A 27436-nucleotide genomic window follows, 5' to 3' on the forward strand; every position below is an offset into this window, starting at 1 on the left:
CCTCTGCCAGGTTGCACATGTACAAGTCAGAGGACAGCTTTCAAGAGTTGGTTCTCTTCTTCAGTTTGTAGAAGTGACCTCTGGCCAGTTCTTCTGCCTGTTTCTCATCTGCCCATAGGAGCACTGAGATTACAGGTGCAAGCCACCACATGCCATTGTTATATTAGCTCTGGGGATCACGCTTAGGTTGTCAGGCTGTGTGGTAAGCTCTTTTACCTGACAAGCCATCCCATTGACCCAGTTATCCCCTTTTTAAGAAAATACTGTGATATAATCTATATGCCATATACTTCTGTTTTAATTTTTCTTTCCTCCCCCCACCCCCCCAGAGCTGAGGACCAAACCCAGGGCCTTGTGCTTCATAGGCAAGCACTCACTGTACAAGCACTGAGATAAATACCCAATCCCTTCTGTTTTAATTTTTAAATTGTATTTCTTTATTTTATGTATGTGTATGTATGTATGTATGTATGTATGTATGATTGTGTGTGAGTTTGAGGCCAGCCTGGTCTACAGAGTGAGTTCCAGGACAGGCTCCAGAGCTACACAGAGAAACCTTTCTCAAGAAGAAGAAGAAAGAAAAGAAATGGAATTGCTAGTTTATATGATAATTATGTGTTAGCATGTATGGAATGATCAAAGAGGCAGCACCACTTTGCTTTCCCATCAGTGTTATGTAAAGGTTCCATACCCCCAATATCTTTTTGAGATTAAAGGTGGGTGCCACCTCACCCAGCTTTCTTTTGTAACATAGCTTTTTAGAGACACACCTCATTGTGTTTTTGATTTACATCTTCCTGATGAACAGTGATGCAGAAATGTCTGTTCATATCATTTACGTTTTTTTTTTTTTTTTTTTTTTTTTTGATTTTTCGAGACAGGGTTTCTCTGTGGCTTTGGAGCCTGTCCTGGAACTAGCTCTTGTAGACCAGGCTGGTCTCGAACTCACAGAGATCCGCCTGCCTCTGCCTCCCGAGTGCTGGGATTAAAGGCGTGCGCCACCACCGCCCGGCTCATTTACGTATTTTTAATACTAGGTTGGCACTTACATGTGTTATAATAGTTCTTTGTATATTCTACTACAACTGCTTTCTTAGATATATGATTTGTAAATCTCTTTTTTCCCTTTTTGTTGCTTTTTGGTTTTGGTCGTGTTTGTTTGTTTGTTTGTTTTGGTTTTTAGTGTTTTGAGGCAGAGTTTCTCTATGTAACACCTCTGTCTGTCCACAAACATACCCTGTAGACCAGACTAGCCTCAAACTCACAGAGATCCACCTGTCTCTGCCTCCCAAGTGCTGGGATTAAAAGTGTGTCCCATCACTGCCCGGCTGTAAATAATTTTTTTCGTTCATGGTTGTCCTCATTTTCTTGTTGATGTGCTTTGTAGGATGAAATTTCACTTTTGAGGAAGGCATTTTGTTTCTTCCATTGCTAGTGTGTTGGTGCCATATATCGGAAAAACATTACTTAATGTTTTCTAAGAGTTCTGTAGTTTTAGCTCTTAAATATAGGTCTTTGATCAACTTTGCGTTAACTTTTGTTTGTTGTCTGAAGTAGTGATTGAATTTCATTCTTTTGTACATAGCCATACAGTTCTTCCAACAGTATTTGTTGAAAAAAGACTATTTCCCATTGAATTGCCTGTGGCTTGTTTTAATACACAAAGCATTCTTTCAGATAATTTACTGCAGAGCCTACAGAAAGCTTAGGTGGTTTATCATTCCTTTTTACTTTAAATCATCCTGACATGCAGTGTAAACAAAGCAACATGAAGCTCCGCTGGTTCTTTTCTGATGTGAAATGAGGGTGGTGGTATCTGAATCAGGCTACCCTAGGGTCAAAGAGAGATTCATGGACCATTTTGCTCTAGCTTTCTTCCTCCCTCCATTCCATAGGGAACTTTGGTCCTGTAAGTTATAGAAGACTTGAGAAGCCAAATAGGGAATGATGAGGTGACCTGAGAGGAAGAAGCAGTAGTTGACAAATGGAGGGATAGGATGGGCTTTGGACCTAGGGACCAAGATACCTGATGGCAACTGGGCTTATCTAGATAGTAGAAGAATCTGAAACCACTGTAGAGATGGCGTTTAGGGAGGGAGGAACACAGGGAGAAATAACCCTGGCATCCTCTTAATCTTGGTCTTCCATTGGTGGAACCTCCCCAGCAGCAGTTGACAAGGGAGTTATAGTTTAATTCTTAATGAACAGGGTGTAAAACTGTTCCTCATAATAGTTTACATGCCTATAAAAACATCTGCTTCTTTCCAGTTTTTCTTTGTACAGAGAAGTAGATTAAATATTTGTGAAGTCTAAGTCATGTTAAAACCTCTTTTTTTCATAAGCAGCTGTTTAAACAGCCATAAAATTTCTAGAGTACTCCTAATACATAGAAAGAGACTTTATGGATTCCCTCCAGAAGAGCGTTAGATCCACCTGGAGAAAAGCTACCACAAAGCAAAGCTCTTGCTTTTTAGTTTGTTTGCTTTCTCACAGCTCATCCACAAAGATCCCATCTTAGATCATACTTTATCTCCAGTGGTCCAGCAGAGGGGGCACTAGCACATGAAGTCTGTGCTGTTGAAGTACTTATATTTAGGATTGGTTTTGTTTCTTTATCTTTGAGGGCCTGTATGCATGTGTGTATGCATCTTATGCCAAAGCAGCTATGTGGAGGTGAGAGGACAGCTGAGATGTGGGTTCTTGTCTGCCCCTTATTTGGGGCACGCTCTTTGTTGTTTACTGTCACATATACGGCTAGCTGACTCTCCAGCTCCCAGGAATTCTCTTCCTGCCTCCCACCTTGTCATCAGAGCAGTGGAGTTACAGGTGAGGCTGACGCATCCACCTTTGAAATGGTGCAGTCACTTTACCGAGTCATTCCTAGCCCCATGGTTAATTTTGCATAGAAAAGTGGTAGTTTTGTACTTGTATTTATGTGTCTTTTTAAAAAATATCTGAACCAGGCTGGGCGGTGGTTCGAGGCTAGCCTGGTCTACAAGAGCTAGTTCCAGGACAGGCACCAAAAGCTACAGAGAAACACTGTCTTGAAAATAAAAAAATAAATAAATAAAAAAAATCTGAACTAGGTAGGAATATTTACTGGTTTTTATTAGAGGCGAGAAGATAGCAAAGTAAGTGAGAGGTTCTTGCCCCTGAGTAAGAAAGCATGTTCTGATGTTCTGTCCAGCCTTCTGAGTAGGTTTTGATCATACCAATGTGTTGGTTACAATTTTCCCAGTTTATTCTTTCTTTCAGTCCTTTCGTTACCAGTTTTTTTATGCCTATATTTTGAGTTATTTTAATAGCTTTTAAAAATATTTTCCTTATTGCTTTCTTTTTATATCCATTTTAAATACTGTTGTCAGTCTGATCTTTGTAAAACACAGTTCTAATCATTTTATCACTCCTCAGTTCTTGAATCTAGTTGTATCTAACGCTTTGACCTTCGATGCTTGTTAGCATTTTCACCTAATTCTGTTTCCATGCAAAGTACACTGCCGTGGTATTAGTTCTACAGCTGTTTTTCTTCACAGTGAAAGTTTTCTGCATACATCGCTACATGTCCACACTGTAGTCACCCTTCAGAATTGAGAGCAAAGCTACTTCCTATGATGTTTTTTGTTTTTTGATGCAATACTCTTTGTTTTTTCCCAGTGCACACACTGTCTGTGGGTGGAGGCCAGAAGATGCCAAGTACCCTCTTGTGTCGGTCTCCATTTGTTTCTTGTGAGACAGGGTCTGCCTGGACCTCAGGCTAGAAGCCAACAAGACCCAGCAATTCTTACCCATATCCCTCAGCGTTGGGGTTTGTGGAGGTGCCCAGTTTACTATGTGAGATATGAACTCTGGTCCTCATGATTGCAGAGCTAGCTTTATTTACCACGGAGACATCTCTTCAGCCCAGTAATGCAATTCTGTTTACACCACAGGTACTGAATCTGGCCCACAGCCTGTCACTTGTGACTCCTTCCTGGTCTGCATGATTTCTGTCTCCCTTCTCATCTTTCTTGTTTTTGACTTAGCAGACTTTGAACTTGTGATCCTCCTGCCTTGGCTTCTTGAGTAGCGCAAGTGGTATTACAAGTGGTATTACCATGCCTGGCCTGTGGTTCTTTTCAGAAGTTCCCATGATAACAAATATGTCATGTGTCACAACATAATTTGTGGCTAATAGCATAAAACCATATGTTAGAAGGCAGATTAAACATGAAACTTCATTTTAGATGTTTATCCATGATAAGCACTTGCTTATTTTACTGGGCTCAGTAAATTTTACTTTCAATCTTACCAATTAAAATCCTTATTTCTAAGCAAAAATGTACACATGAGATCCAGTTTTACAGCATAATTTAGCTATATACAGCTGAAAATTGTTGTTTTAGGGTCCAAACAAAACTGAACTAATGTTAAGTTAAACCAGAAAGCTAAAATTTATTCTTAGATACACATGTGTGTTTGTGTGTATATTTCACGTATAAACTCACTCAGAAGCCATGTTATGGTCCTTTACTTGTTGAGCATTTTCATCAAGATGGGAAGCACTGAATAAATACTGTAGGAGAAACACTATACCCAGTGTACACCAGAAGAGGATAAATAAGTAAGGATAGATTTTACAAAACTAATTAAGACTACAGATACTTAATTGTACTAGATAGAAGAACTGTAGCCAGTGCTGGGCGGTGGTGGCTCTCGCCTTTAATCCCAGCACTCAGGAGACAAAAACAGATGAATCTCTGAGTTGGGGGCCACCTGGTCTACAGAGGAAGTTCCAGGACCTTCCCTTAAAAAAAAAAAAAAAAACTATAGCCAAGCACGGTGGCACAAACCTGTAATTCCAGCATTAGGGTCAGAAGTTTAGAGCTACCCCTGGCTACACAGCAGAATTAAAGACCAGCCTGGGCTATCTGAGATGTTGTACAACAGTAAGCTGATGGAAGACTGGGGGTAGACTTGATGGTAGAATACTTGTTTAGGTCAAGATACAAAAACTACATTTCTAAAATTCATAAATTACCAAAAACCTGCATTTATCATTTATGGTTTATAACGAAAAGCTAATTTCATTTTGGATGGAAGCCTGTTTGGCTAATCGATGATAAGACAAATAAAAATTTTAATCTAGCTGAGCATTATAATAGAGTTGAATTGATGTACCTGTGGCTTTTCATCATTTATAAGATAATTTCCTATTGCTCTGCATGTAGTCTTATGTCATTCAAATAAATGACAGTTTTATATAGATAGAAAGTATATTCATGAAAATGTCAGGAAATATACATTATTCCAATGACAGCTAATAATGTTTTATTTTCTCATATACTGCTAAATTCCTACTAAATTCATGATACTAGGTGTGTCTAAATAGCAACAGTGAGGTGTTTAATTCTGAAATTTTGCTAAAAATCTTGTCCAGCATTGAGAAGAAAGCATAACAAAACAGAGACAAGGATGCACTAAACTGCTGAGATGTTCAAACATGGGCAGAATGACCAGAGTCCTAGTTGTGCGCAGTGCTGAGAGGGTAAAGACAGTGAGCTAGGGGTGCCCTCTCAGAGGAGAGTGATACTGATCTTAAGCTTTATAGATAAATAAAATTACTTTGTGAGTCTTGTTTGTATCTATGTGCTTTTGACCAAATAGACCCAAGTTGGGCAAATTAAAAATTCCCAGCCGGGAGGCAGAGGTGGGCAGATCTCTGTGAGTTCGAGGCCAGCCTGGTCTACAAGAGCTAGTTCCGGGACAGGCTCCAAAGCTACAGAGAAACCCTGTCTCGAAAAACAAAAATAATTAAAAAAACAATTTCTCTTCCAAAATTAGTGCACAATATAGTGTTTGTATTTTTCAACTCCAGAATTTTCTATCTTCCTTCCTCTTGCTTTTTTCCTTCCATTTCTCTCTCCTACTCTCCTTCCTTCCTTACAGTAATTTCTATCTCTAATTTGTTGAGATAATTTGGTCTCTGTTTGATGAAACACTTTGCTCATACTTTTCTTTAGTTCTTTAGAAATGGTTTCTTTTAGTTCTTCAGACATAACTTGTCCATTATGGGTAACATACGTTTTTGCCTGAAAACTGGAGATTAAAGTCATATCATATAGTAACAACAATGACAAAATCTCAGTTTGTTTGCTTTTTTAAATTTATTTTTATTTCATGTGTATTACTGTTTTGCCTGTATGTTTATCTTTATAAGGTTATCGATCCCCTGGAACTGGAGTCACAGACAGTTGTGAGCTGCCATGTGGGTTCTGGGAATTGAACCCAGGTCCTCTGGAAGAACAGCCCAGTGTTTTTTGTTTTGTTTTGTTTTTTTGTTTTTGTTTGTTTGTTTGTTTGTTTGTTTTTCGAGACAGGGTTTCTCTGTAGCTTTGGTGCCTATCCCGGAACTAGCTCTGGTAGACCAGGCTGGCCTCGAGCTCACAGAGATCTGCCTGCCTCTGCCCCCGAGTGCTGGGATTAAAGGCGTGCGCCACCACCACCCGGCTCAGCTCAGTGTTCTTACCCACTGAGTCATCTCTCCTCAGCCCCAGGCTTTTTAAAAATGTTTAATTATTATTACATATTTTAGTGACCCAGAGCCTTGTATGTGCAAAGCATATACTATACCTGAGCTGCATCCCAGCCAGTTTTGATAGTAACTTTTCTGAATTAATTCTATAAGGTTTATGTTCTTTTGTTGCCATTGAAGTCTGTTATCTTAGTTGACAGCTAATGATTTGATGGAGAGATTTACGTCAACACTTGGAGCTAGTGAAGTCCCAGACTTGATGACAAAGTGGGTTGTGTTCATGTCTCATGCCTGCCTGCGGTACCTCAGACCTACAGTTACAGCTCTGCCAGTTTCTACTCCTGTATCGCTTCAATGCTCAGGGTCCTCTGGGGTGTCTTATATGGCCTTCAAGATCTGCGGGAGTGTTTTGGAAATCTGCTTTGATTTTCCATGGGTGTTGGCTAACTTTAAGCTTGTGACCCTCCCGCTTCAGCCTTCCAAACACTAGAGTTACAACTCTGTATTTGCCTTACTTCAGAGCTTTCAAAACTGCCTGCTTAACTTGCTTTCATGGTTGCTTGCTTGGAGATAAATTCTCAGGCTCTCCATATATTGCCCAGGCTATGGTTAGCACACTGTTTACTCCGACTGTTGTGATAAACTAACATTGGTGTTCTGAAAGGAACTAATTCTTGCTTTCCTGTCAATCTTTTTTTTTTTTTTTTTTTGCTCTTCACTAGTTCTTTTATTCTTGCTTTTCATTTCTGAGATCTTTGGCTTTCCTAGTTTTCAACATGTGTTCTTAGGAACATTATTTCCTAAGTTTTGATTTTAGAAGAATGCTTGCTGTTGGTTTTATCATGTGACACCTACTTGATTTGGTATAGTGTTTCTAGATTTATTTACCTATTTATTTTTGTAGTGCTAGGGATTAAACTGAGGGCCTCACACATGGTAGGCAAGCCTCTCCTACAGAACTGTATTACAGCACAATAATTAATATATATTCATTTCTATTAACATGTAAGGGTGTTTTGCCTGCATGTGTGTCTATATACCACTTACACCCCAGTGCCAGTATAAATCTTTATAAGCCATGAAGTTGGTAGTGTTCGGAAACACAAGATAAGTTAGTGAAAATTTTCCAATAATTGTGAGTGCTTAAAAATTGTATTAATACCACCACCCTCCTCCTAAAAAAGGAAGCCAGATGGTAGTGGTACACGCCTTTAATCCCAGCACTCAGGAAGCAGAGGCTCGTGGATCTCTGTGAGTTCCAGGACAGCCAAAAAAAATTGTATTAGGCATTAAAGTTTGTTAGCTGTTTTATTTGTTTTTTTTTTCAGTATCTGTTACTATTGTGGATTACGTTGATAAATTTTCCTAAAGTGAGACCACTCTTTTAAATACTAACATAAACCCCACTTGGTCTTGGCATATATGTACAACTAACTTTTTAAATTGCAATATGTAACATAAAATGCATCTTTTGCTATTTTTAAATTTTATTTTATGTGCATGTATGTCTGTATACTGCTTGCAGGCAACTGATCCCCTGGAATTAAAGTTATAAATGATTTTAAGCCACCATGTGGGTGCTAGAAATTAAACCTGGATTCCCTGGAAGAGTACTCAGTGCTCCTAACTTTTAAGTCATCTCTCTTAGCCCCCACTGTTTTTGTTTTTTGTAACAGGATCTCAATGTAAAGTCTAGGTTGGCCTTGCATATACTATGTAGTCAAGAGTGATTCTTCTGCCTCTACTTCCTGGATGCATTTTCATTAACACCTGGCTTCTTTCTTTCTTTTAAATAATAGCCTTTTGGGGCTGGAAAGCTGACTCAGCAGTTACAAGCACTGGCAGCTCTTTCAGAGGTCCTGAGTTCAATTCCCAGCAACCACACATGGAGGCTCACGACCATCTATAGTAAGGTCTGGTGCCCTCTTCTGGTGCTCAGGAATATATGCAGACAGAATACTGTATAGATGAGGGGGGAGTTCTTTAAAAAAATAATAGCCTTTTAGGACATGCAATCCTCCTGTCTCTTCCTTCTGAGTATAGGGATTATTATTATACAACCATACCCAGCCCTTGTTAATTTTAATTTCTTTGAAGTATATTTAAACAATTTTGATTTTATTTAGTGTGTACATATTTTAGTGCTGTAGTGCGTATGAGGTCAGAGGACAACTTTCAGGAGTTTGATTCTCCTTACCTGGATTCTGGGAATTGAATTCAGTTTCCAGACTTGGCAGTAAGACCTTTATCCATTGAGTCATCTTACCACTTTTGATAGTCTTCATTTCTGATATGGTGAACCTGTCTAGAGAGACACAAGGTCTTTTATGTCCTCAATAATTTAAGGAGTCTAAAAAGATCTTGAAAGAAATTACATTCTGTTGGAGTAGTGGTTCTCAGCCTTCCTAAGTGTGCTGTGGTGATTCCTCAATAATAAAATTATTTTCATTGCTTCTTCGTAACTGTAATTTTGCTACTGTTAGGAACCATAATGTAAATATCTTTGTTCTTCAGTGGTCTTAGGTGGCCCCTGTGAAGGGGTTGTTGGACCGCATGTAGGAAACCGCTGTCCTAAGGTGTGTCTAGGCTCAGCGCTTGGTGAGCTTTTTACTCTGGCAGTTGAACTTGCTCTTGAAGACTTTTTTCTTTTGCTTGAAGTATTTCTTACCTCCATCCTATTCAGTCCTTTTCAAATTATTACATACATTTTAGGCAAGCGTTCTACTGTTGAATTAGCCTGTTGTCCTGGGGCAGTGGAATCCTGCAGACTAGACAAGATTCCAGTTCCTACTGTCCCTAAGCCAAGCATCTCGTCAGTCTGCTCCTGCATTATTTCCAGCTAAGGGCAGAGATGAAATCCGTTACTTGCCTTTCTCAAAGAAGGCAATATATAAAAGTCCACATCTACTGCTGCTTTTAATGTGAACCCCCGATTAATTTGTCTTCTGCTATTCAGAGTATCAGCTCTTGGAGCCACTCCTACCTTTCTTCACACACGGTCTCCGGTCTCCTTGGGTAGTTTGATTCCTTACTTGCCTTCTGTCTCGAGTTTCAGGCATGGAGGGTAACTCTTACTTTCTATCGTGATTGTGGATTTCCTGTGTCATTTCTAGGGATCAGGGAAGACAAGGCTGCAGCATGTATTAATTTGTAGTTTGTAGCAGAGATTGAACTTTGGTTTTCTAGTTTTGGTATTGAAGGTGATTGCTTCATTTCTCTTGGTCTCAGTTTCCACTGTGCCGCACAGCTGTAATCCAGCACTACAGCGGCCAAGGCAAGGGGAGCCTGGGATACACTGCGAGATAAAAATTTATCTTAAGTGCCTAGCTTGGTGTGTGACGCGTGGTAAATGTATAGTAAGTTGTATGTGTGTTACTGCAGTCCTTCCTCTGTATACAGTCACCACCATCATGAATCACTAGTTGTTGAGTGTTTCCTGGACTGTCTCCATCCCACTTGGTGTTTGATGGTAATATTTAGTAGCCTGGCCCCTTTGTGGCCTTCTAATGCAATTTTAATTTTCAGTTTGGACTGTAGCTATTAGCCAGGAAGCATTATAAAGTTTTTACAAATAAGTCACTAATATTCATAGTTATTTTGGGGGATTATTACTGTTTTATTAGATTTATATACAAGCTAATTGCCTCTTTCTTGCTTATCCTTTTTAACTGACAATTTTTAATTAGAAGCCAGTAAAATTTTTACCTCTAAATTTGCAGAGTTAAATAGCAAAATTAGGGTTTTTTTTTTTTTTGGTTTGTCCAAAACTGTATACATCTTCATATACTATACTGACAGGCTTTGATATTGCTTATTTCAGCTTTACCATAAAAATCATTTTAAGAGATTTTTCCTTTATTTTTATGACATGTCTCAGGGTTTATAGTCAGACAAAAAGTAATAATCCCACATCTCACTCTTGGACTTATCAAAGGCACAAAATAAAATAGATCAGATCACTTTCTGAAACAAAATTACTTTATTAGTTTAGTAATAATTTGAGGTTACTTTAAAGATAAGAAGCAGCATTTGGGAGGAGATTCATTTCCTGCCTCCCGGCTTTATCTGCAAGAACTACATCTTTAGTGTCAAGAGACTGTGTATTTATAACAAAACTCTAATAAAGTTTGTCCTGGGCACATTGCACACCTGACTTGGTCATTGCTATCATCTATGGGGTCCCAAACTATTTCTTGTCTTTAAAAAGAGAAATACATTGTCAAGTCTATTTCATTAAAATTGCACTCTCAGAGGGAGGATAATAAGACCTTTGACTCTTCTTCTGAGTGTGCTAGCTGTTGCCAGCATGGTTTATATTGATGCTTTTGAAAATAAGTTTGTGTTTCTAACTGAAAAAACATACAGAATTTTTATCTTATTGGTAAGTTAAAGAAAGGGGGAAGAGATACCATTCTATATACGTATGTTTTCATTAAAATTTTTAAGATACTGGTTGGGAGGGGATGGGTTTCGAGGCAGGGCTTTTCGGTGTAACAGCCCTACCTGGCCTCAAACTCACAGAGATTGCCTGCCTCAGCCTCCCAAGTACTGGGATTAAAGGCGTGTACCACTACCGCCAGCCCCTAAAATACTTGTTTTTCTGTCACTAAATTTGGTTGTTATAACATGAGATATAGAAAATATGTTGAGTTTTTTTTTCCTTTAATCAGGATCTTACACTGTGTGTGTTAGGGAACTGTACTGTTTTCATTATGAGCAATCCAAAACTGACCTTATACATTACCTTTATGCTACTCACACGTTTTAACTTTTTATCTCAGAGAAATTATCATACAAAGCAGGTCAGGTAGTAATTTCAGAACTGCATTCTTCATGACATTAGCACATGCAATATGTAGAGCAGCTATCTGGTTTCTGGAACTATACTATTGCTTCAGCAAAGGCAAGAGCCATTGGACACACAGCAGACTTCTGAGTAGTTGCTAGCAGCTGTCATTTCAAGGCACACTACATCATTAGCCTGCACGTGACTCTGTCCTGCGGGATCTACTAGTTCCCTGTCTACCACATCCTCATCCTCTCTTACTATCCTCTTTAAGCATACCATGATGTGACGAGCTAATATATTATTTTTCTCTAGGTAACTTTTGTTTTGGTTTTTGTTTCTTTTTTTCAAGACAGAGCCTCTCTATGTAGCCCTGAACTCAGAGATTCACCTGCTTCTGCCACCCTAGTACTGGGTTAAAGGCATGTGCCACCATGTCAAGCTGGTAGTCTTTAAATTTCATTTCATTTGTTGTATTAGAGATTAAACCCAGAACCTCATGCATGTTTGGCAAGTCTTCTACCACTTAGCTATATCCCAGACACTATGTGATATTTGAGAGTTTGAGTTAATAGATCTCATCTTTTTTTTTTCAGTTAAGACTGTATCTAACTACACCATATATATTGACTATTTTACCCATTTAAGAGTAAAAACTTAAATCACCTTCAGCTTCCTGCTATTATAATGGTGCTCTAAGTGTGTGGGGGGGGGTGAGAATCATGTAAATTTCCCAGTATAATGTCTACAAAAGTTTCTTTAGGGGTATGTATCCCGGTGTAGGAGCTTCTAATGTTTTCGTTGGGGTTTTTTTGTCTCTTAGTACATAAACTTTAACAAATTAGAGATTTTTTTATATTTAGAATTTACTGACTTTTTTATTTTTTTAAATCTTTTGTATGTGTATGAGTGTTCTGCCTGCGTGCATGTTTGTATACCATGTGCATACAGTGCCTGCAGAGGCCAGAAAATGGCATCAGATCCCCGAGGACTGGAGTCTTAGACAGTTGTGAGCCACTATGTGGATGCTGAGAATTGAATCCAGGTCCTCTAGAGTAACAGCCAGTGATCTTAACTGCTGAGCCATCTTTCAAGCCCATGTCAAAACTTTTTAAAAGATTTTATTTATTTTTTTATTTTGTATATATGGATATTTGCCTATGTGTGTGTTGTGTGTGTGCCTGGTGCCTGAGGAGGCCAGAAGAGAATCAGATACCCAAAATTGGAGTCAATGATGGTTGCGAGCCACCATGTAGACACTAGAAACTAAACCCAGGTCTTATGGAAGAGCAGCAAGTGTGCTTAATTGCTGAGCCATTTCTCCAGTCCCTTTTAGTAATTGATCGCTGACATATTTATTTTGTGTTGTGTGTGTGGGTACATGCAATGCCGTGGTTGTGAAGGTCAGAGAAAAACTTTTAGGAGTCAGTTTTCTCCTACATTGTGGGCCCCAGGAATCAAACTCAGATTGCAAAGCTTGGTGGCAAGTGCCTTAACCTTCAACCTATTGAAGTATCTCGCTATCCCCACACTTTTCTATAAATCAAATAGATATCAAATGCATTCCTGAAACCTATTGAAAGAAAAGTGATGCTATTTTTCTTCTGTTCATGTGATTTTTTTTTAAATATTTATTTATTTATTATGTATACAATAGTCTGTGTGTATGTCTGCAGGCCAGAAGGGGGCACCAGACCTTATTACAGATGGTTGTGAGCCACCATGTGGTTGCCGGGAATTGAACTCAGGACCTTTGGAAGAGCAGGCAATGCTCTTAACCACTGAGCCATCTCTCCAGCCCCTGTTCATGTGATTTTTTAAATTACATATTTAAACACCAAACCACTCATTTCTTACCTAAATCCTATTTGAGGAAGACTTAATTTTTTTTTAATTAATTTTTATTTTTAATTATGTGTCTGCATGTGGATACATGGGGGTATGTGCACATGCGTGCAGGTGCTTTAGTTCAGAAGAGTGTGTAAAACCCCCGGGAGTTGGAGTTCAGGTAGTTTTGAATTACCCAGTGTGGGTTCTAGGGCCTGAACTGGAATCCTTTGTAACACCAGTATGCACTCCTGATATTCCTGAGCTATCTCTGCTGCCCCAAATGGATTATTTTTAATATATGAATAGAATTCATTCCGATACATATATGCACATGCACACATAGGGATTATAATCTCTAAATGTACCTGTGGGTTTTAATTTATAGAGGTCATTGGTGACATGAAGTTGATACTATTGACAGATTATTATTAGTTATATACTAAGAGGTGAGGGCACACCACTCCATGTAGAGCCACATGTGAAAAGGTTGAGTTTATTTATTTTTTTTAAACACACACTTTATTTATTTATTTATTTATTATGTATACAATGTTCTGTTTGTGCGTATGCCTGCAAGCCAGAAGAGGGCACCAGACCTCATTACAGATGGTTGTGAGCCACCATGTGGTTGCTGGGAATTGAACTCAGGACCTTTGGAAGAACAGGCAATGCTCTTAACCGCTGAGCCATCTCTCCAGCCCCTTGAGTTTATTTTTGAGACAAAGTCTTTAGGTTAGTGATTCTCAGTTTTCCTAATGCAACCCTTAATATAGTTCCTCTTGTGGTGACTCCCAACCATACAAATTATTTTCATTACTACTTCATAACTAATTTTTCAGCTGTTATAAAGTATAATGTAAATATTTGATATGCAACTATAGAGAACCACTACTTTAGGTAGTCCGGGTTGACCTTGAAACCAGTGAGTCCCTTCTACATCTGACTGAACCATCAGTTTTGAAAGAGCTAGGAGAAAGTGTGGTCCAGAGTCTTTTGTTTGTTTGATTTGAGACAGGGTTTCTCTGTGTAGCCTTTGCTGTTTTGGATCTGTAACTCTATAGACCAGGCTGACCTTGAACTCACAGAGATCCACCTGCCTCTGCCTCCTGAGTGCTGGGATTAAAGGCAAGTACCACCACTGCACAATAATTGTTCAGAGTCTTTAATTGTGCTTTACTTGAAAAATGCAAGACTGGCTGGTGGAAATAGTCTGCAGCTAGCAAATTTGAACATAGGGGGCTCTGGGCAGTTGGTGTGCTCTATCTAGCTATAGCAATTAGCTCTGGGCAGTTGGTGTGCTCTATCTAGCTATAGCAGTTACTGCTTCCTGGAATATAAGAGCCTGCTGAAGAAGGTGCTTCAGAGTTTGGGTTGTGGTTTGGTAGTTGATACCAAAGATATGCTCATGGGCAATCCTTTACTTTGAGAATTCACTAGCTCTGAGAGGAGCAATCCTCTTAGAACATCAGATATACAGAAAGTAAGAAAATAGAGTTAGCCGGGCGGTGGTGGTGCACGCCTGTAATCCCAGCACTCGGGAGGCAGAGACAGGCGGATCTCTGTGAGTTCGAGGCCAGCCTGGTCTACAAGAGCTAGTTCCAGGACAGGAACCAAAAGCTACGGAGAAACCCTGTCTCGAAAAATCAAAAAAAAAAAAAAAAAGAAAAGAAAAGAAAATAGAGTTAATGCTCTTGGTCCGGGGATGGACTGATGGCGTATAGATGTCGGCCATAAGGAAATGCACTTATCTGTTCTTAGCCCTTTTCTTAGGTTTTAGTTTTTGTTGGTTTTTTGTTTTGTTTTGGGTTTTTGTTTGTTTGTTTGTTTGTTTTTTGTGATCTCACAAAAAGCTAGGTGTTATCCTGCCCCTTGCTTTCTGATATATTTGTGTATGTCTGGCCTGGAAAGAGGCTTGGTGGTTTAGCTGGCTGGCTGTTCTTCACAGATTTCCACACCCACACGGCAGCTCATAGCTGCCTATAATTTCAGCTCCAAGGACATCGGGGCACCAAGCACACTCTAGGTACACAGACATTCCATTCAGACAAACACCCATAAACATAAACTAAAAAACAAATCTAAGAAAAATAGAGAGGGCTGAAGACAAGGCTCGGTCAGTAAAGTGCCTGCTTCAGGTAATATTCAGAAACAGAAACCAGAGCTAAAACATGTAAAGTCAAGTTAATAGGGTGCAAAATCAGAAATGTAATCTACAAATAAAAGGCAAATTATAGTACAGCACCTGAGTCTAAACTTCATGTTATGTCTAGAATAAAGATGTACTGCAGTGTAAGATTGATTTTTAAGAACAGAAAGCAGGTAACCAAAAATAGGTGAATCCAGAGTGTGTAGCCAGAAATAGGTCAAAGTCAAGTTTGTGTACTCAGTGAACAAAAGAAACAGAACTGCACAGGATAGGAGCTCATACAAAACTCCTCTCCGAGAAAGCTGGGTGGCTTTTGTTGTTTCTATTCTTGGCGTCTCGGTGAGAAATGGCCTTAGTCCTATCAAAGCACTCCTGATATATTGTGGGGAAAACGACATATTTTTGTGACAGGGTTTCCTTATATAGTTCTTTTTGGCCTGGGACTCAACGCCATAGGCCAAGCTAGCCCTGAACACACAGAGATCTGCCCGCCAATACCTTTCCAGTGCTAGGCTGGCAACAAAGGTAGGCAGTTTCTGAAATTTTAATTGTATAATTTCTGAAATTTTAATTTATTGGGAGTGACTCATATATATATTCATGATATAAACATTTTCATGATATAAGCATGTTTGAGCAGAGTTTTATTAGGTGTCTCTTTACTGGCACTAGTACGTAGGGTGGTGTCTTCTACACAGCAAAATCCTCAGGTGATGGTTTAAAATAATAAAACCATTTTAAAAATTAAGTTGAAATCTTAATTCTCAACTTCTGAAATATTATAGTATTAAATCAAAGTAAATTTTTGTGCTTGACCTCCTCATGCACTTAAAAGCATGACAATTTTAAGTCCCAATAAGATATTAAGCCAAATTTTTTCCTCTTTTGGTGTTCTGTAGATAAGTACAATTGGTTTTATCTTTAGTCTGAGCTCATAATAAAAATATCACACACTCCTCTGTTAAGCAGGTTTTGTAATTTTTAGATTTTATTTATTATGTATACGATGTTCTGCCTGCATATCCTCCTACAGGCCAGCAGAGGGAACCATGTTTCATTACAGATGGTTGTGAGCTACCATGTGGTTGCTGGGAATTGAACTCAGGACCACTGGAAGAGCAGACGAATGCTCTTAATCGCTAAACCATCTCTCCAGCCCAGGTTTTGCATTTTTAATTAGTATAAATATGAGTAAATTAAGCCCATAACAGATTGCTGCTGAGTTACAGAACCATGAGTAAATGGTCTAAAAATTAAAAGAACAGGGGAAAACAGACATGGTGGTGTACGCCTTTAATCCCACCCAGCACTAGGGAGGCAGAGGTAGGTTAAGGCCAGCCTCGTCTACAGAGCAAGTTCCAGGACAGCCAGAGCTACACAGTGAAACAAAACACACACACACACTAACAAGGAGTTTTGATCTCATAAATTTCCAACACAACAGATCATAGCTATGAGCCATTTGAAAAGAAGCATCGGTTCTTGAACTGTTTTTCTTTAAGAGCTATCTTGGGCAGTGGATAAGTAAACTCTTGTTTCAGAAAAAAAAGGAAATAGATGCCTCTCCCCCCCATACTTAATGATAGGTTAATTTCTATAAAAATGAAAAACATTGGTTCAGTTAAAGATTATGACTAGAAAAAGTTAATATAGTGACCTAGTATCTAAGTTTTTCAGATAGTTCCAGAGCCTCTTAGTGAAGTATGCCAGCAACATTTGCAGAGCTGCTTCTCGTTAATCACCACAGCCCAGGAGGCAGTTCAGCCAAATGGTGCCCAAAAAGTCTCCCGTTTAGGCTAGATCTCACTAAATTCAATGTAGCAAACACTGGGTCGGTTGGAGCATTTTTATTCTCATAGAATAAATGAGGAGTGCAAAGACTCATTTGTGCAATTTACAATGCCCATACTTGACTACATCTTTTATCTTTAACCCTTAGAATTTTGTGAGGGGTACCTGTAGAATAAGTAATAATTTTTTTTTTTTAGTTGAAACTAAAATAGACCGAAACTTACTTACTTAGGTGCTAAGTGTTGGTGAATTAAAACATTTGCAAGGTTTCAGGTTTCGTAGGCTTCTTTCCCTGAAATTTTTTGGCAGAAAATGTATTTTTAAGTATCTTTATGGGTTTTTGTTTTTCACTTTTAGGATGATTCAAATGTTTATATTTTATCTTACTTTAATCAACTAATGAGTATATTTTGTAGTTTTAAGCACATTTATCCAGTCTTTTTCCCCCTTTGAACCAGTCGTGTGTATATTGTGAGGTGGGAATTGTTAAATGGTAGGGATATTGAAGCAGGGGAATTTGACATATTTGTGAAAACTGGAACTCACATCCCTGAGCTGCTTTGTGAACATTATTTTCAACTTCTTCCTTATTATCTAAGGCTAATAATTAAGTGTTGGCAGTAGCTATATATCAAGGTTTTGTTTTCTGTATGTATGTTATTGCTTTCTCTGATTTGTGAAAGGAAGATAAAAATCCATTTAATTTGCACTAATTAGAAGGATAGACATAAAATACATTGGAAGTATATATTGTTCCTATAAATGTTTTAAATTGATAATCTGATAGGATATAGTGTTGCACACCTTAAATCCCAGCACTTAGGAGGCAGAGGCAGGCTGATCTGTATGATTTAAGGCCAGCCTGGTCTACGTGGCAAGATCCAGGACAGCCAGGGCTACAGTCGTGAGACTCTGTTTCATAAGACAAACAAAAATTTTATTGAAAGTACTGCTTACTGGGGAAATTTGGGTTCAGTGACTAATACATTTGACCACACTGATAGTGTTGTAACATGTTGGTTCCATTCTCTGTGACTGAATATCCAATAGTAGGATTACTGGGTTACTTTGTAGTTCTGTTTCTGATTCATTCTGAAACCTCCACCCTGTTTTCCCAAGTGACTACAGGACTCTCTGTTCCCCAGTCCTTGTAGCACTGGTCTTGTTGATAGTAGCTATTTCAACAGGAATGAGGCAGTGTCTTGTAGCTCCAGTTCATTCACACTTTCTTGCTATTTGTGATGCTGAGTGTGCCTTTTCATATGCCTGTTAGCCATTTATTTGCATGTCCTTTGGGGGTGATGTTTATTTATTTATTTGTTTGTTTTTGAGGCAGGGTTTCTCTGTGTAACAGCTCTGGCTGTCCTGAACTTTGTAGACCAGGCTGGCCTCAAACTCCCATATATGTCCATAGCTCATTATTTTGTATTACCCACTTCAGATGTATAGTGTACAAAATTCACAACCTCCTTTTTTTTGTTTTTGTTTTTAGTGCCTTAGAACCTGTTCTGATGCATTACAATGGAAGTTAATTTGTCCCTTAACATAAATTTAATTAATATTACCTTTCTATTTTTAACTCTTAAATAAGGAACCCTTTGCCAACCAGAATACTGGAAAGGAAATTTGAATTAGGTAAACAGTGACATTTTTCTGTCTTGCAGACCTCCGTGAGTGAAAGCCTTCAGAGGGAAGCTGCTAAGAAGCAGGCCATGAAACAGGTAGGGGTGAAAGAGTTTTGGTACCTACTACTGGAAGTTAAACAGAACAAATGTGTGTAATGAAGTCATTTTATCTCTTAAAATGTGTAAAGTGTTTCCCAGTTTATACGATTGCAGACTTTATGAATTCTAAAGGAAGATAGAGTTAGCTCTTTATCCCAGGCTGTAGATTAAGCCACCTTTGCTTCCAACTGACTCAGCAGCCATCTGGTAATGGGTTGTTAGGGTTTGTTTCTTTATTAAATTTTGCTTGGAACTCACTTGTCAGAAGAAAAAAGTCTAGCCACAGCCAAAGTGATTTCACAATTACTTCGAATTCATCTGCCAAGAAGTGGGGAGTAGCCAGGTCCTGTGTAACAGTGATTCTATTGGGAGCACCCTAGTGACGGAAGCACTTCTTCCTGTGCATTCAGTATCTTTTAAAGGTGCACCTGCTCAGCTGCCGTTGCTGTGCCTTCCCATCGGGATCCCTCTGCTTCCTTTGTTCCCCCTTTACCTCTTCTGCTTTAAATCCAAACCAGCTTACCATGAAGTTTGGTTGCATTTATCAAATTGTCAAGCAAATAGGAACTAGGAAATGGATGATCCTTTAATGGTCCTTCTTCTTCCTTGTCCTTATTTATTTGGACATGAATTATCCAGAACTGATGGTGACATTTTTATATTTTACCTGTTTCACTGGAAGAGTACTGTTTGTCATGAGGGAATAGCATTTAGTGTGATTACCCAGATTGGAAATAGTCTAATGCCAAGATGGCTAGCATTTACAGAATGAGCTAGTAATATGTACACTTTGTAAGTTTATTTCTACTCTAAGGCTTGTGTGTGAGTGAGTGAGTGAGTGAGTGAGTGAGTGTTTGTGTGTGTGTGTGTGTGTGTGTGTGTGTGTGAGAGAGAGAGAGAGAGAGAGAGAGAGAGAGAGAGAGAGAGAGAGAATATGCATGTGTGAAGTCAGGAGTCGGTCCTCCCTTGCCTGGTTGGATGGGCTTTCTAGTCATTACTGCTTCTGGCCTGCTTTCCTGTGTCTGCCTCCCACCCTGTTGCAGTAGTGCTGGGATTATAGATGTGTGCCACCACCTCCTGCTCCTGTACACGCTTCCAGGGATTGAACACGAGGGTCAGTTTTGCTCATCAAGTGCTTTTAGCTGCTGAGCCATTTGTCCTGCCCTACGTTGTGTTTGTTTGTTTTAGTGTATTTATTTATATATGGTCTTATCACCTAGACTGGCTAGAATTTGTAATGCTTCTGCCTCCGCCTACCAAGTGTGGGGATAATAGGCTTATATCACTATGCATTGCTTCATGATACTTTTTTTCAGGTTTATTTTGTTTTAATTAGTTTTTTAGTTTAGAAATATTACATTTATTTTTTAAATTGTAGGTGGCTATGAGCCTGTGTGTGAAGGTCTGAGGCTAGCTTCAGGACTGCTCGCTCCTGTCATCGTAGTTACTGAGCCCTCTCACCAGCTCCTATTCAGAGACTTTTTTGCTGGTGTTTTTTTGGAAGTAATTTACCAGCTTTTTAAGTTCTTAGAATTAGTTACAGTGAAATTTTAATTAAAAACCCTACAAAAATGTTTCCCAATGTTACAATATTGTAGCCACTTTAGGGACCTTAATGTCTGGCATTGTCCTAGGGCTTATAATATGGCATTATTACTATTGCCAGCTTTTTCTAAATTTCTACAGAAACTTTGTAAGAGACAAATTAATTGGCTGGCTTTAGTTTTTATTATTTTTAATTATGTGTAACTATGGGTGTCTTTATGTGGATATATGCATATCCTTGGGTATTTACACTAGCCAGGGCCATTGGATCCTCTGGAGCTGGAGTCACAGGTGGTTGTGAGCTGCCAAATGTAGGATCTGGGAACTAAGCTGGGGTCTTCTGCAAGAACAGTGTATACCCTTGACCACTGGGCCATCCGTCCAGCCCTTCCTTCCCCTTAGATTTTTAGATGAGCCCATGAATCTGTTGTTGATGCCCTGTCTGATATTTCTGAAAGCTGCATATTTACCTCAGAGCATTCTTATGTTTTGGTTTTGTCTTCTGAGACAGGATCTCATTCTGGAGCCCTGGCTGGCTTGGAGCTCACTATGTAGCCATCCCTGTTCTTGAACTCCTAATCCTCCTGCCTCTACCTCCCAGGTGCTGTAATTACATGTGCCACCACTTCCAGATGCTTTGTTGTTGGTTTTGGAGATGGCTGTATATTATTTCTTAGATGCATTTTTCTCTCTTTGGATTCTCCCAGCTAGTTGTGGAGGGAGCAGCAGTTTACTGTGATTCATTTTCTGAATATTGAGAAATCCAGAATGTGGGATTCTTGGTATTTTTAACAATATTCCAGTCAAATTTATTCATTTATATGTGCATTATTCTAGACTGTGAAGGTTTAGTTTAGACACCTAGGACAGACTGAGGCTGTAGCTCAGTGGTAGTGGATTTGTTTACCATGTACATGGCCTTGGGTTCAACCCTTAGCACTGCAAAGAAACCTGAAGATAACCAGGTAGATTGTTTTGAATAATCATATCACTTTTCCTTAAAAAGAACCACTCTTCATATCTGTATTAAACAAGTCAGTACAGCAGTTCAAGAAAAAATAAGTATGTATAGCATATTTTATTCATGGAGCAGTAAAAAGGTGATAACATTAAACATAGGCATTCAGAGGCAGATCAAAGTACTGGCTGTTCTTGGAGAAGACCAGGTTCAGGTCCAGCACCCTCATGGCGGCTCACAACCACATTTAATTCTTGTTCCAGGGTATTAGACTCCGTCTTCTGGTCTCCTAGTAACCATATAGTACACAGATATACATGCAGACAAAACACACATAAAATACACATAAAATAAATCTCAAAAGAAAAACATGAATACTGCAGTTTACATGTTTATCAGACTCAAAAGAAATACAGTGTTGGTAGTTAAATTTCTCAGAGATGGCCTCATTTAAGATGCAGGGGTCGTGGTAGCTCTGAAACTCATAGGTAAGTTTTTTCTTTTTAAGATTTATTTTATAGGGGCTGGAGAGATGGCTCAGTGGTTAAGAGCATTGACTGCTCTTCCAGAGGTCCTGAGTTCAATTCCCAGCAACCATATGTGGCTCACAACCACCGGTAATGGGATCTGGTGCCAACTTCTGTCTGCAGGGATACATGCAGGCAGACCTTTGTATACATAATAAATAAATAAATATTTAAAAAAAAGATTTATTTTATAAGTTTTTTTGCCTACTTGTATGTATATGTGCATGTATGTACACCACTTGCATACCTGATGTTCTCAAGCCAGAAGAGAGCATCAGATCTTCTGAACTAGAGTTAATGTATGCTTATGAGCCAGCATGTGGCATATGCTGGGAATCGACCCCAGGTCCTCTGCAAGAGCAGCCAGTGCACTTAACCCCTGAACCATCTTTCCAGCCTCTAGGTAAGATTTTGAAATTTTGTAAGAAGAAAGAACAAAGATAGGAACATGATAAAAGCAGAGGACATTATATAATTGTTAATGTAAAAATTAATAGTAATATGGCTCCCATTTAATGCTGTTTTTGGATTTTTTTTTTAGGAGCTTTAATGTATTTCCTATGATCATACTTTTGAAAACTAAACAATTTATTAGGAAACCTAATTTATTAAATGTAACATAAAAATTAAGCCAAGGCTGCATGTTGCTCATTTGTGCCTTTGACTTTTTAAATTTTTGATGTGGATAATTATGTATAATTCAGAATGTCATAGCTTATTGTAAACACTTACTAGAAGGTAGATATAATAGTCATTTTTTTTTTTAGGTGAGGTGAAATTAAAGCACACAAATTTCTCAAAGTAAGTGGAGCTAGGATTCACCCAGGTGGTCTGCTGTAGAGTTTGTATTCGTGTTTCCTGTCGTGAAATGTGATTGGTATGGTTTTTAAGATATATCTCTAACTTATGAGCCTTTGTGAAAAAGGAAGACTTTCAGTGGTGTCTTTTGACTGGTGCATAGTTTTTAAACATCTGCTTCTTTTAAAGACCAAACTGGAGATTCAGAAAGCTCTTGCAGAAGATTCCACTGTGTATGAGTATGACAGCATTTATGATGAAATGCAGAAAAAAAAGGAAGAAAGTAATCCCAAATTGCTTTTGGGGAAAGATCGAAAGGTTAGTAGCTGAAATACAACTTTTGTTGGTCTTGACCTGTTTGTTTGTTTGGTATTATTTTAAAATGACTTCAGTAAAAATTTAGGTATTAAAATGAATTTTTGATTCTAAACTATAGATTTAATGTTTAGAATCTAGATCCTAGCAGATGTCAAGTGAATTATCCAGAATTTTTGAATTTTTTTTTACCTTGAAACCTTATAATTTTTTGAAAATTTTTCTATACTCATTCTGTATACTAGATTTATACTGCTCCTGGCTTGTTTTCTGATTCATTCATTTGTTGAATTAAGACTGTCATGTAGCCAGGTGCAGTGGCACACCCTTTAGATCCCAGTACTTTAGAGCCAGGCATGGTGATAAGCCATTGGAGACGTAGGTGGGAAGGTCAGAAGATGAGAGCCATCCTTGGATATGTAGCAAGTTCGAGATCAGCTCGGACTGTGTCATATGTTATCTCGGTAAAACAAACTAAAGAGAAAACCAGAAGTGAGGAAGCTGAGGCTGGGCAGGTCTCTCCAGCCATCACCTGCCTTGACCTGGGTATTAGACTGAGCTGGCCTTGAACTTGGTGTGACTAGCCTGCCTTTGACTCCCACAGGCCAGGAGTCCAAGTGTGTGCTACTGCTCCTTCTGCTACACTCAGGTTTCTAGTGGAAATATCTCAGTAGCAGTTTCACTAGCAGATTTATTCTGAGTTTTGAAAAGACAGATTACTTAGACTAAACATTTCTATATTAATGGGTGTAAATTTTTTCCTCTTTCTGAAATAATTTTATTTTTCCCTAGCCAAAATACATTCACAATTTGCTAAAAGCAGTGGAGATCAGAAAAAAGGAACAGGAAAAAAGAATGGAAAAGAAAATACAGAGAGAGCGAGAGATGGAAAAGGGAGAATTTGATGATAAAGAGGCATTCGTGACATCTGCTTATAAAAAAAAACTTGAAGAGAGAGCTGAGGAGGAGGAAAGAGAGAAGAAGGCTGCTGCCCTGGAAGGTGAGGGGTGGGGGAGACCGGTTGTTGCTGTGACTGCAGGGCTGTGTCCGTGTTGGTGGTAGAGGCAGGACTGCGCCTTTAAGTCACTGTTACTCCTGTTGGGCTTTTCATTTAGTCCTTATTTTATTACATTGTCTTAGATACTCGCAATGTAAAAACATTTACAGGGCATAACAACATTACATTTGCCAGAACATAAATAAACTTTAAACTCTAGTAACATTCTGAGATGAGAAAATGTTTAACACCACTCAAGGAACATTAACTGGGCAGTTAGAAAAAGAATATCATTAGTAATCGGCAGCTAAGGAATATCTTAGCCATTGAATTGAGTACTTACCAGTAATTTAATTACAAATGCTCTCCAACTTTAAGTGAACGAAAACTAACTAATCTGTGAAGTTGTATCTGGAGGCTCAGCAGGTAAAGGAGCTTGCCACCGAGCCTGAGTTTGATCCCTCGAACTTACACAGTGGCAGGAGAGAACCAACTACCACAGGTGTGTGCGTGGACAGAAAAATCAATTAAGCACTAAGAGCATACTCCTGACTCCTGGACTAGAGGATGTTTACACATCTTTGTATGATATGTGCTCTGCGTGTGTAAAGTGCAGCTGCACTGTGCTTCGCTGAATCCATATTCTCAGTTTGTCTTTGCTTTCCTTCACAGCACGACTGGATGTGACCAAGCAGAAAGATCTCAGTGGATTTTATAGACACCTGCTAAATCAAGCAGTTGGTGAAGAGGCAGTTCCTAAGTCCAGCTTCCGTGAAGCCAGGTAAGAGGTGGCAAGTGGAATGTTTACTAGAAAGATACCCTTGACAGTCTGTGGTTATGCGATTTAGGAGTCGTTGTAAACTCTTGAGTGGACAGCTCAACCAACACGACCTAATTGAGTGAGTGAGTGGAGTTTACAGTTTCTTAACTTCAAAACCTAAAGATTTTGTTCAGCCTGGTTTTTATTCTACAATTCACAAAACAATTGCTAGTTGATATTAAAACATTTTAGTGTACAAAATTTCTGTTTAAGTGCTCTTTGGGTCTTATGTATGGCCTTAAAGGAGAAACAAAACCAAAGTGTACTCTTTCTTAAAGGAAAAATATTTAAGACCCTGGTGCCTGAGAACAATTACTACAAGAAGAGATTGGCATAGGACTGGGTTGTGCAGCATGTAATTGTACGTGATCATTAGATGGCATTTAATACAAAAATGGTTTATTTTATTGAGCAGAACCCAGCCTCCATAGAGGTCATATTTACAACTCAGAGAGTAAAACAACCCTGTCTGATATCAGCAGGAGTGAGGTGTTGGGTATTCGAGTAACTTAAATCTAAAATTTTAATCTTAGTTACATTTCGGGTACTATGCTGCTATTTTTGGCTGATGACTGCCCTATCAGACAAATATCTATTTGTACAAATATCTATTTGTAGATATTACCATTTCTGTAGACAGTTCCATTACGCATCTCTGATCTGGAAAAGTAAAGGATTGGGAGACTTCAGATAAAATTTTAAGCTATTATAGAATTAGTAAGTAATTATATCATGTGTACAGACTAGCTGAATGTAAAAGGGAGAATCTGAGAGGACACATGGATTTTTTATATATATAATTTATTTATTTTTATTTTATTTGCATTGGTGTTTTACCTGCATGTATGTCTATCTGAGGGTGTCAGATCTTGGAGTTACAGACAGCTGTTTGAAAGTCCTAATTTAAAAGACAAATAGGCATCAGTCTTGTGCATCAGACAGTAAATATGATTTAGTTGTTGTGAGTTTTGTGAGAATTTACATGAGCGTTCCTTTGCTTTCTACAACTAAGAAAGTAGCATTTTGTATTTATATGATGTTTTTAAATTTTATTTTAGGACTGGAATAAAAGAAGAGAAGCCCAGGGGTTACTCTGATGAAATAAATTCAGAGGAGAGACCACAACAGAACTGTGCTCTTCAAACTGGTGAAGAGGAGGCAAACCCAGATGCTGACAGCGATTTTGACACTAAGAGCAGTGATGACGATGAAAGGGGGGGAAATAAAGTAAACTACAGACGGGAAGAAGACACAGAAGCCTCCAAGAAACACCCCAAGAATCACAAGAATCATACCCACTCACGATCATCTAGTGAAGAGAGAGGGCATGGTACCAAGTACCACTCCAGAAGCCCCAAGTCAAGAGGTCATCACCAGGACAGGCAGGCCAAAGAGCAGGAGAGCCGGCACATGGACCACGGCCACCGCAAAGAAAAGAGTTCCCACAGGCACAGAGAAGCCGATCACAAAGATGACTACTACAAGAGGCATGAGCATGAAGATAAACTGAGGAGACGAGAACAGCGAGAGAGAGAGGACAGAGAGTGGAAAAGGGAGACACACTCCTCTAGAGAACTAGAAAGAGACAGACACCGTCATGACCAGGACCGATACAGTGAGAAAGGAAGAAAGGAGAGATATGAGATCAACGGTAGGCACAGAGAGATGGAAAAACAGGAACGAAGTCGAGACAGAAGGGAAAGCAGTCCAAGGTCTAGACCAAAGGACGAATTTCTTGAGCAGGAAAAATCCAGCAGAATAAGAAATGTGGAAAAGGACAAAGGGGATCAAGAGAAGCCCTCTCGTTCTGAAACCTCACCAACAGCAAAGCACAGACTGGCAGAGGAGAGGCAGGAGAAGGGCAGTGAGCAGGAGAAGCCCTCTGAGGCCCTGAGCAAGTTTGCAAAGCGGAGCAGTGAGGAGACTGTGCTGTCAGCTAGAGACAGGTACTTGGCCAGGCAGATGGCGCGGATTAATGCAAAGACTTACATTGAGAAAGAAGATGACTAATGGCTGCCAGGGTCTGGAGTTCCTGAGCATAGAACATTGTGACCCCTGGAACTTGCTTTAAGAAAGCAGACAAGTATGTGAACAGTGACTGGAGGGTATTTTTTAAGGTATATTTTCAAAATTTGTGAAGTCAGAAGTCAGTTCTTTCAGGTTCAGTGCACGGCTGGACTTGTGAGATATTTCCTAGTCTGTAACACTTTGTTGATTGTACTCAAGAATCATAGTGTTAAATCTTCCAGTAGATCCGTTGTGAGGAAAATTGGCTTCCTTAAAACCATTAAAATAAGTCTTTAATAATGTTGCTTTTGAGATTTTTCTTTTGGTTTTGTGTTAACTATTCATTTTACATGAATGGGTGTTTTGCCTTCTTGTAAGAAGTGCACCAAGTGAGTGCCCAGTACCCATAGAGAAGGCCAGAAGAAAGCATTGGATCCCCTGGAACTGAAGTTACGGGTGGTTGTGAGCCACCATGTGAGTTCTGGGAATCAAACCTGGATCTTCTATAAGAGCAGCGAGCACTCTGAAACACTGAGCTGTCTCTCCAGCTTCAAATTTTTAAATTTTATTTTGTTCTGCTTTTAAGGGGCTGAATTTTTCAGGGGGTGAGGTGGGATGGGGTGGGGTGGGGTGGGGAGGGGAGAGGCTGTGTTGTTACTGGGACAAAGTCCTGCTCGTTAT

General features: G+C 39.1%; 1 protein-coding gene and 1 non-coding gene across 4 annotated transcripts in view; one reads left to right on the forward strand and one right to left on the reverse strand.

Moving 5' to 3' along the window:
* The window catches only part of Nsrp1 (nuclear speckle splicing regulatory protein 1), a 32195-nt gene extending 5136 nt beyond the window's left edge, over positions 1–27059 (forward strand). For 2 of the 3 annotated variants that reach the window (XM_041665792.1, XM_041665791.1), the window contains exons 3-7: positions 18729–18785; positions 22806–22934; positions 23724–23931; positions 24601–24709; positions 25807–27059. In XM_041665792.1, the coding sequence (XP_041521726.1) occupies positions 18729–18785; positions 22806–22934; positions 23724–23931; positions 24601–24709; positions 25807–26758 (1455 nt within the window). In that variant the 3' untranslated portion in view covers positions 26759–27059. Of the gene's footprint in view, positions 1–18728; positions 18786–22585; positions 22620–22805; positions 22935–23723; positions 23932–24600; positions 24710–25806 lie in introns of those variants that run through there. The other variant, XM_041665793.1, reaches the window with a different exon arrangement.
* Positions 20379–20508, reverse strand: LOC121457205. Its single transcript, XR_005975704.1, has one exon. It is a non-coding gene; the product is annotated as a small nucleolar RNA SNORA33 (small nucleolar RNA).
* Positions 27060–27436: the final 377 nt, after the last annotated feature.

The sequence above is a fragment of the Microtus oregoni genome, unplaced genomic scaffold, assembly GCF_018167655.1.
Source record: "Microtus oregoni isolate MIOR12 unplaced genomic scaffold, Mior012 000015F_ref0000493, whole genome shotgun sequence".
NCBI lineage: Eukaryota > Metazoa > Chordata > Mammalia > Rodentia > Cricetidae > Microtus > Microtus oregoni.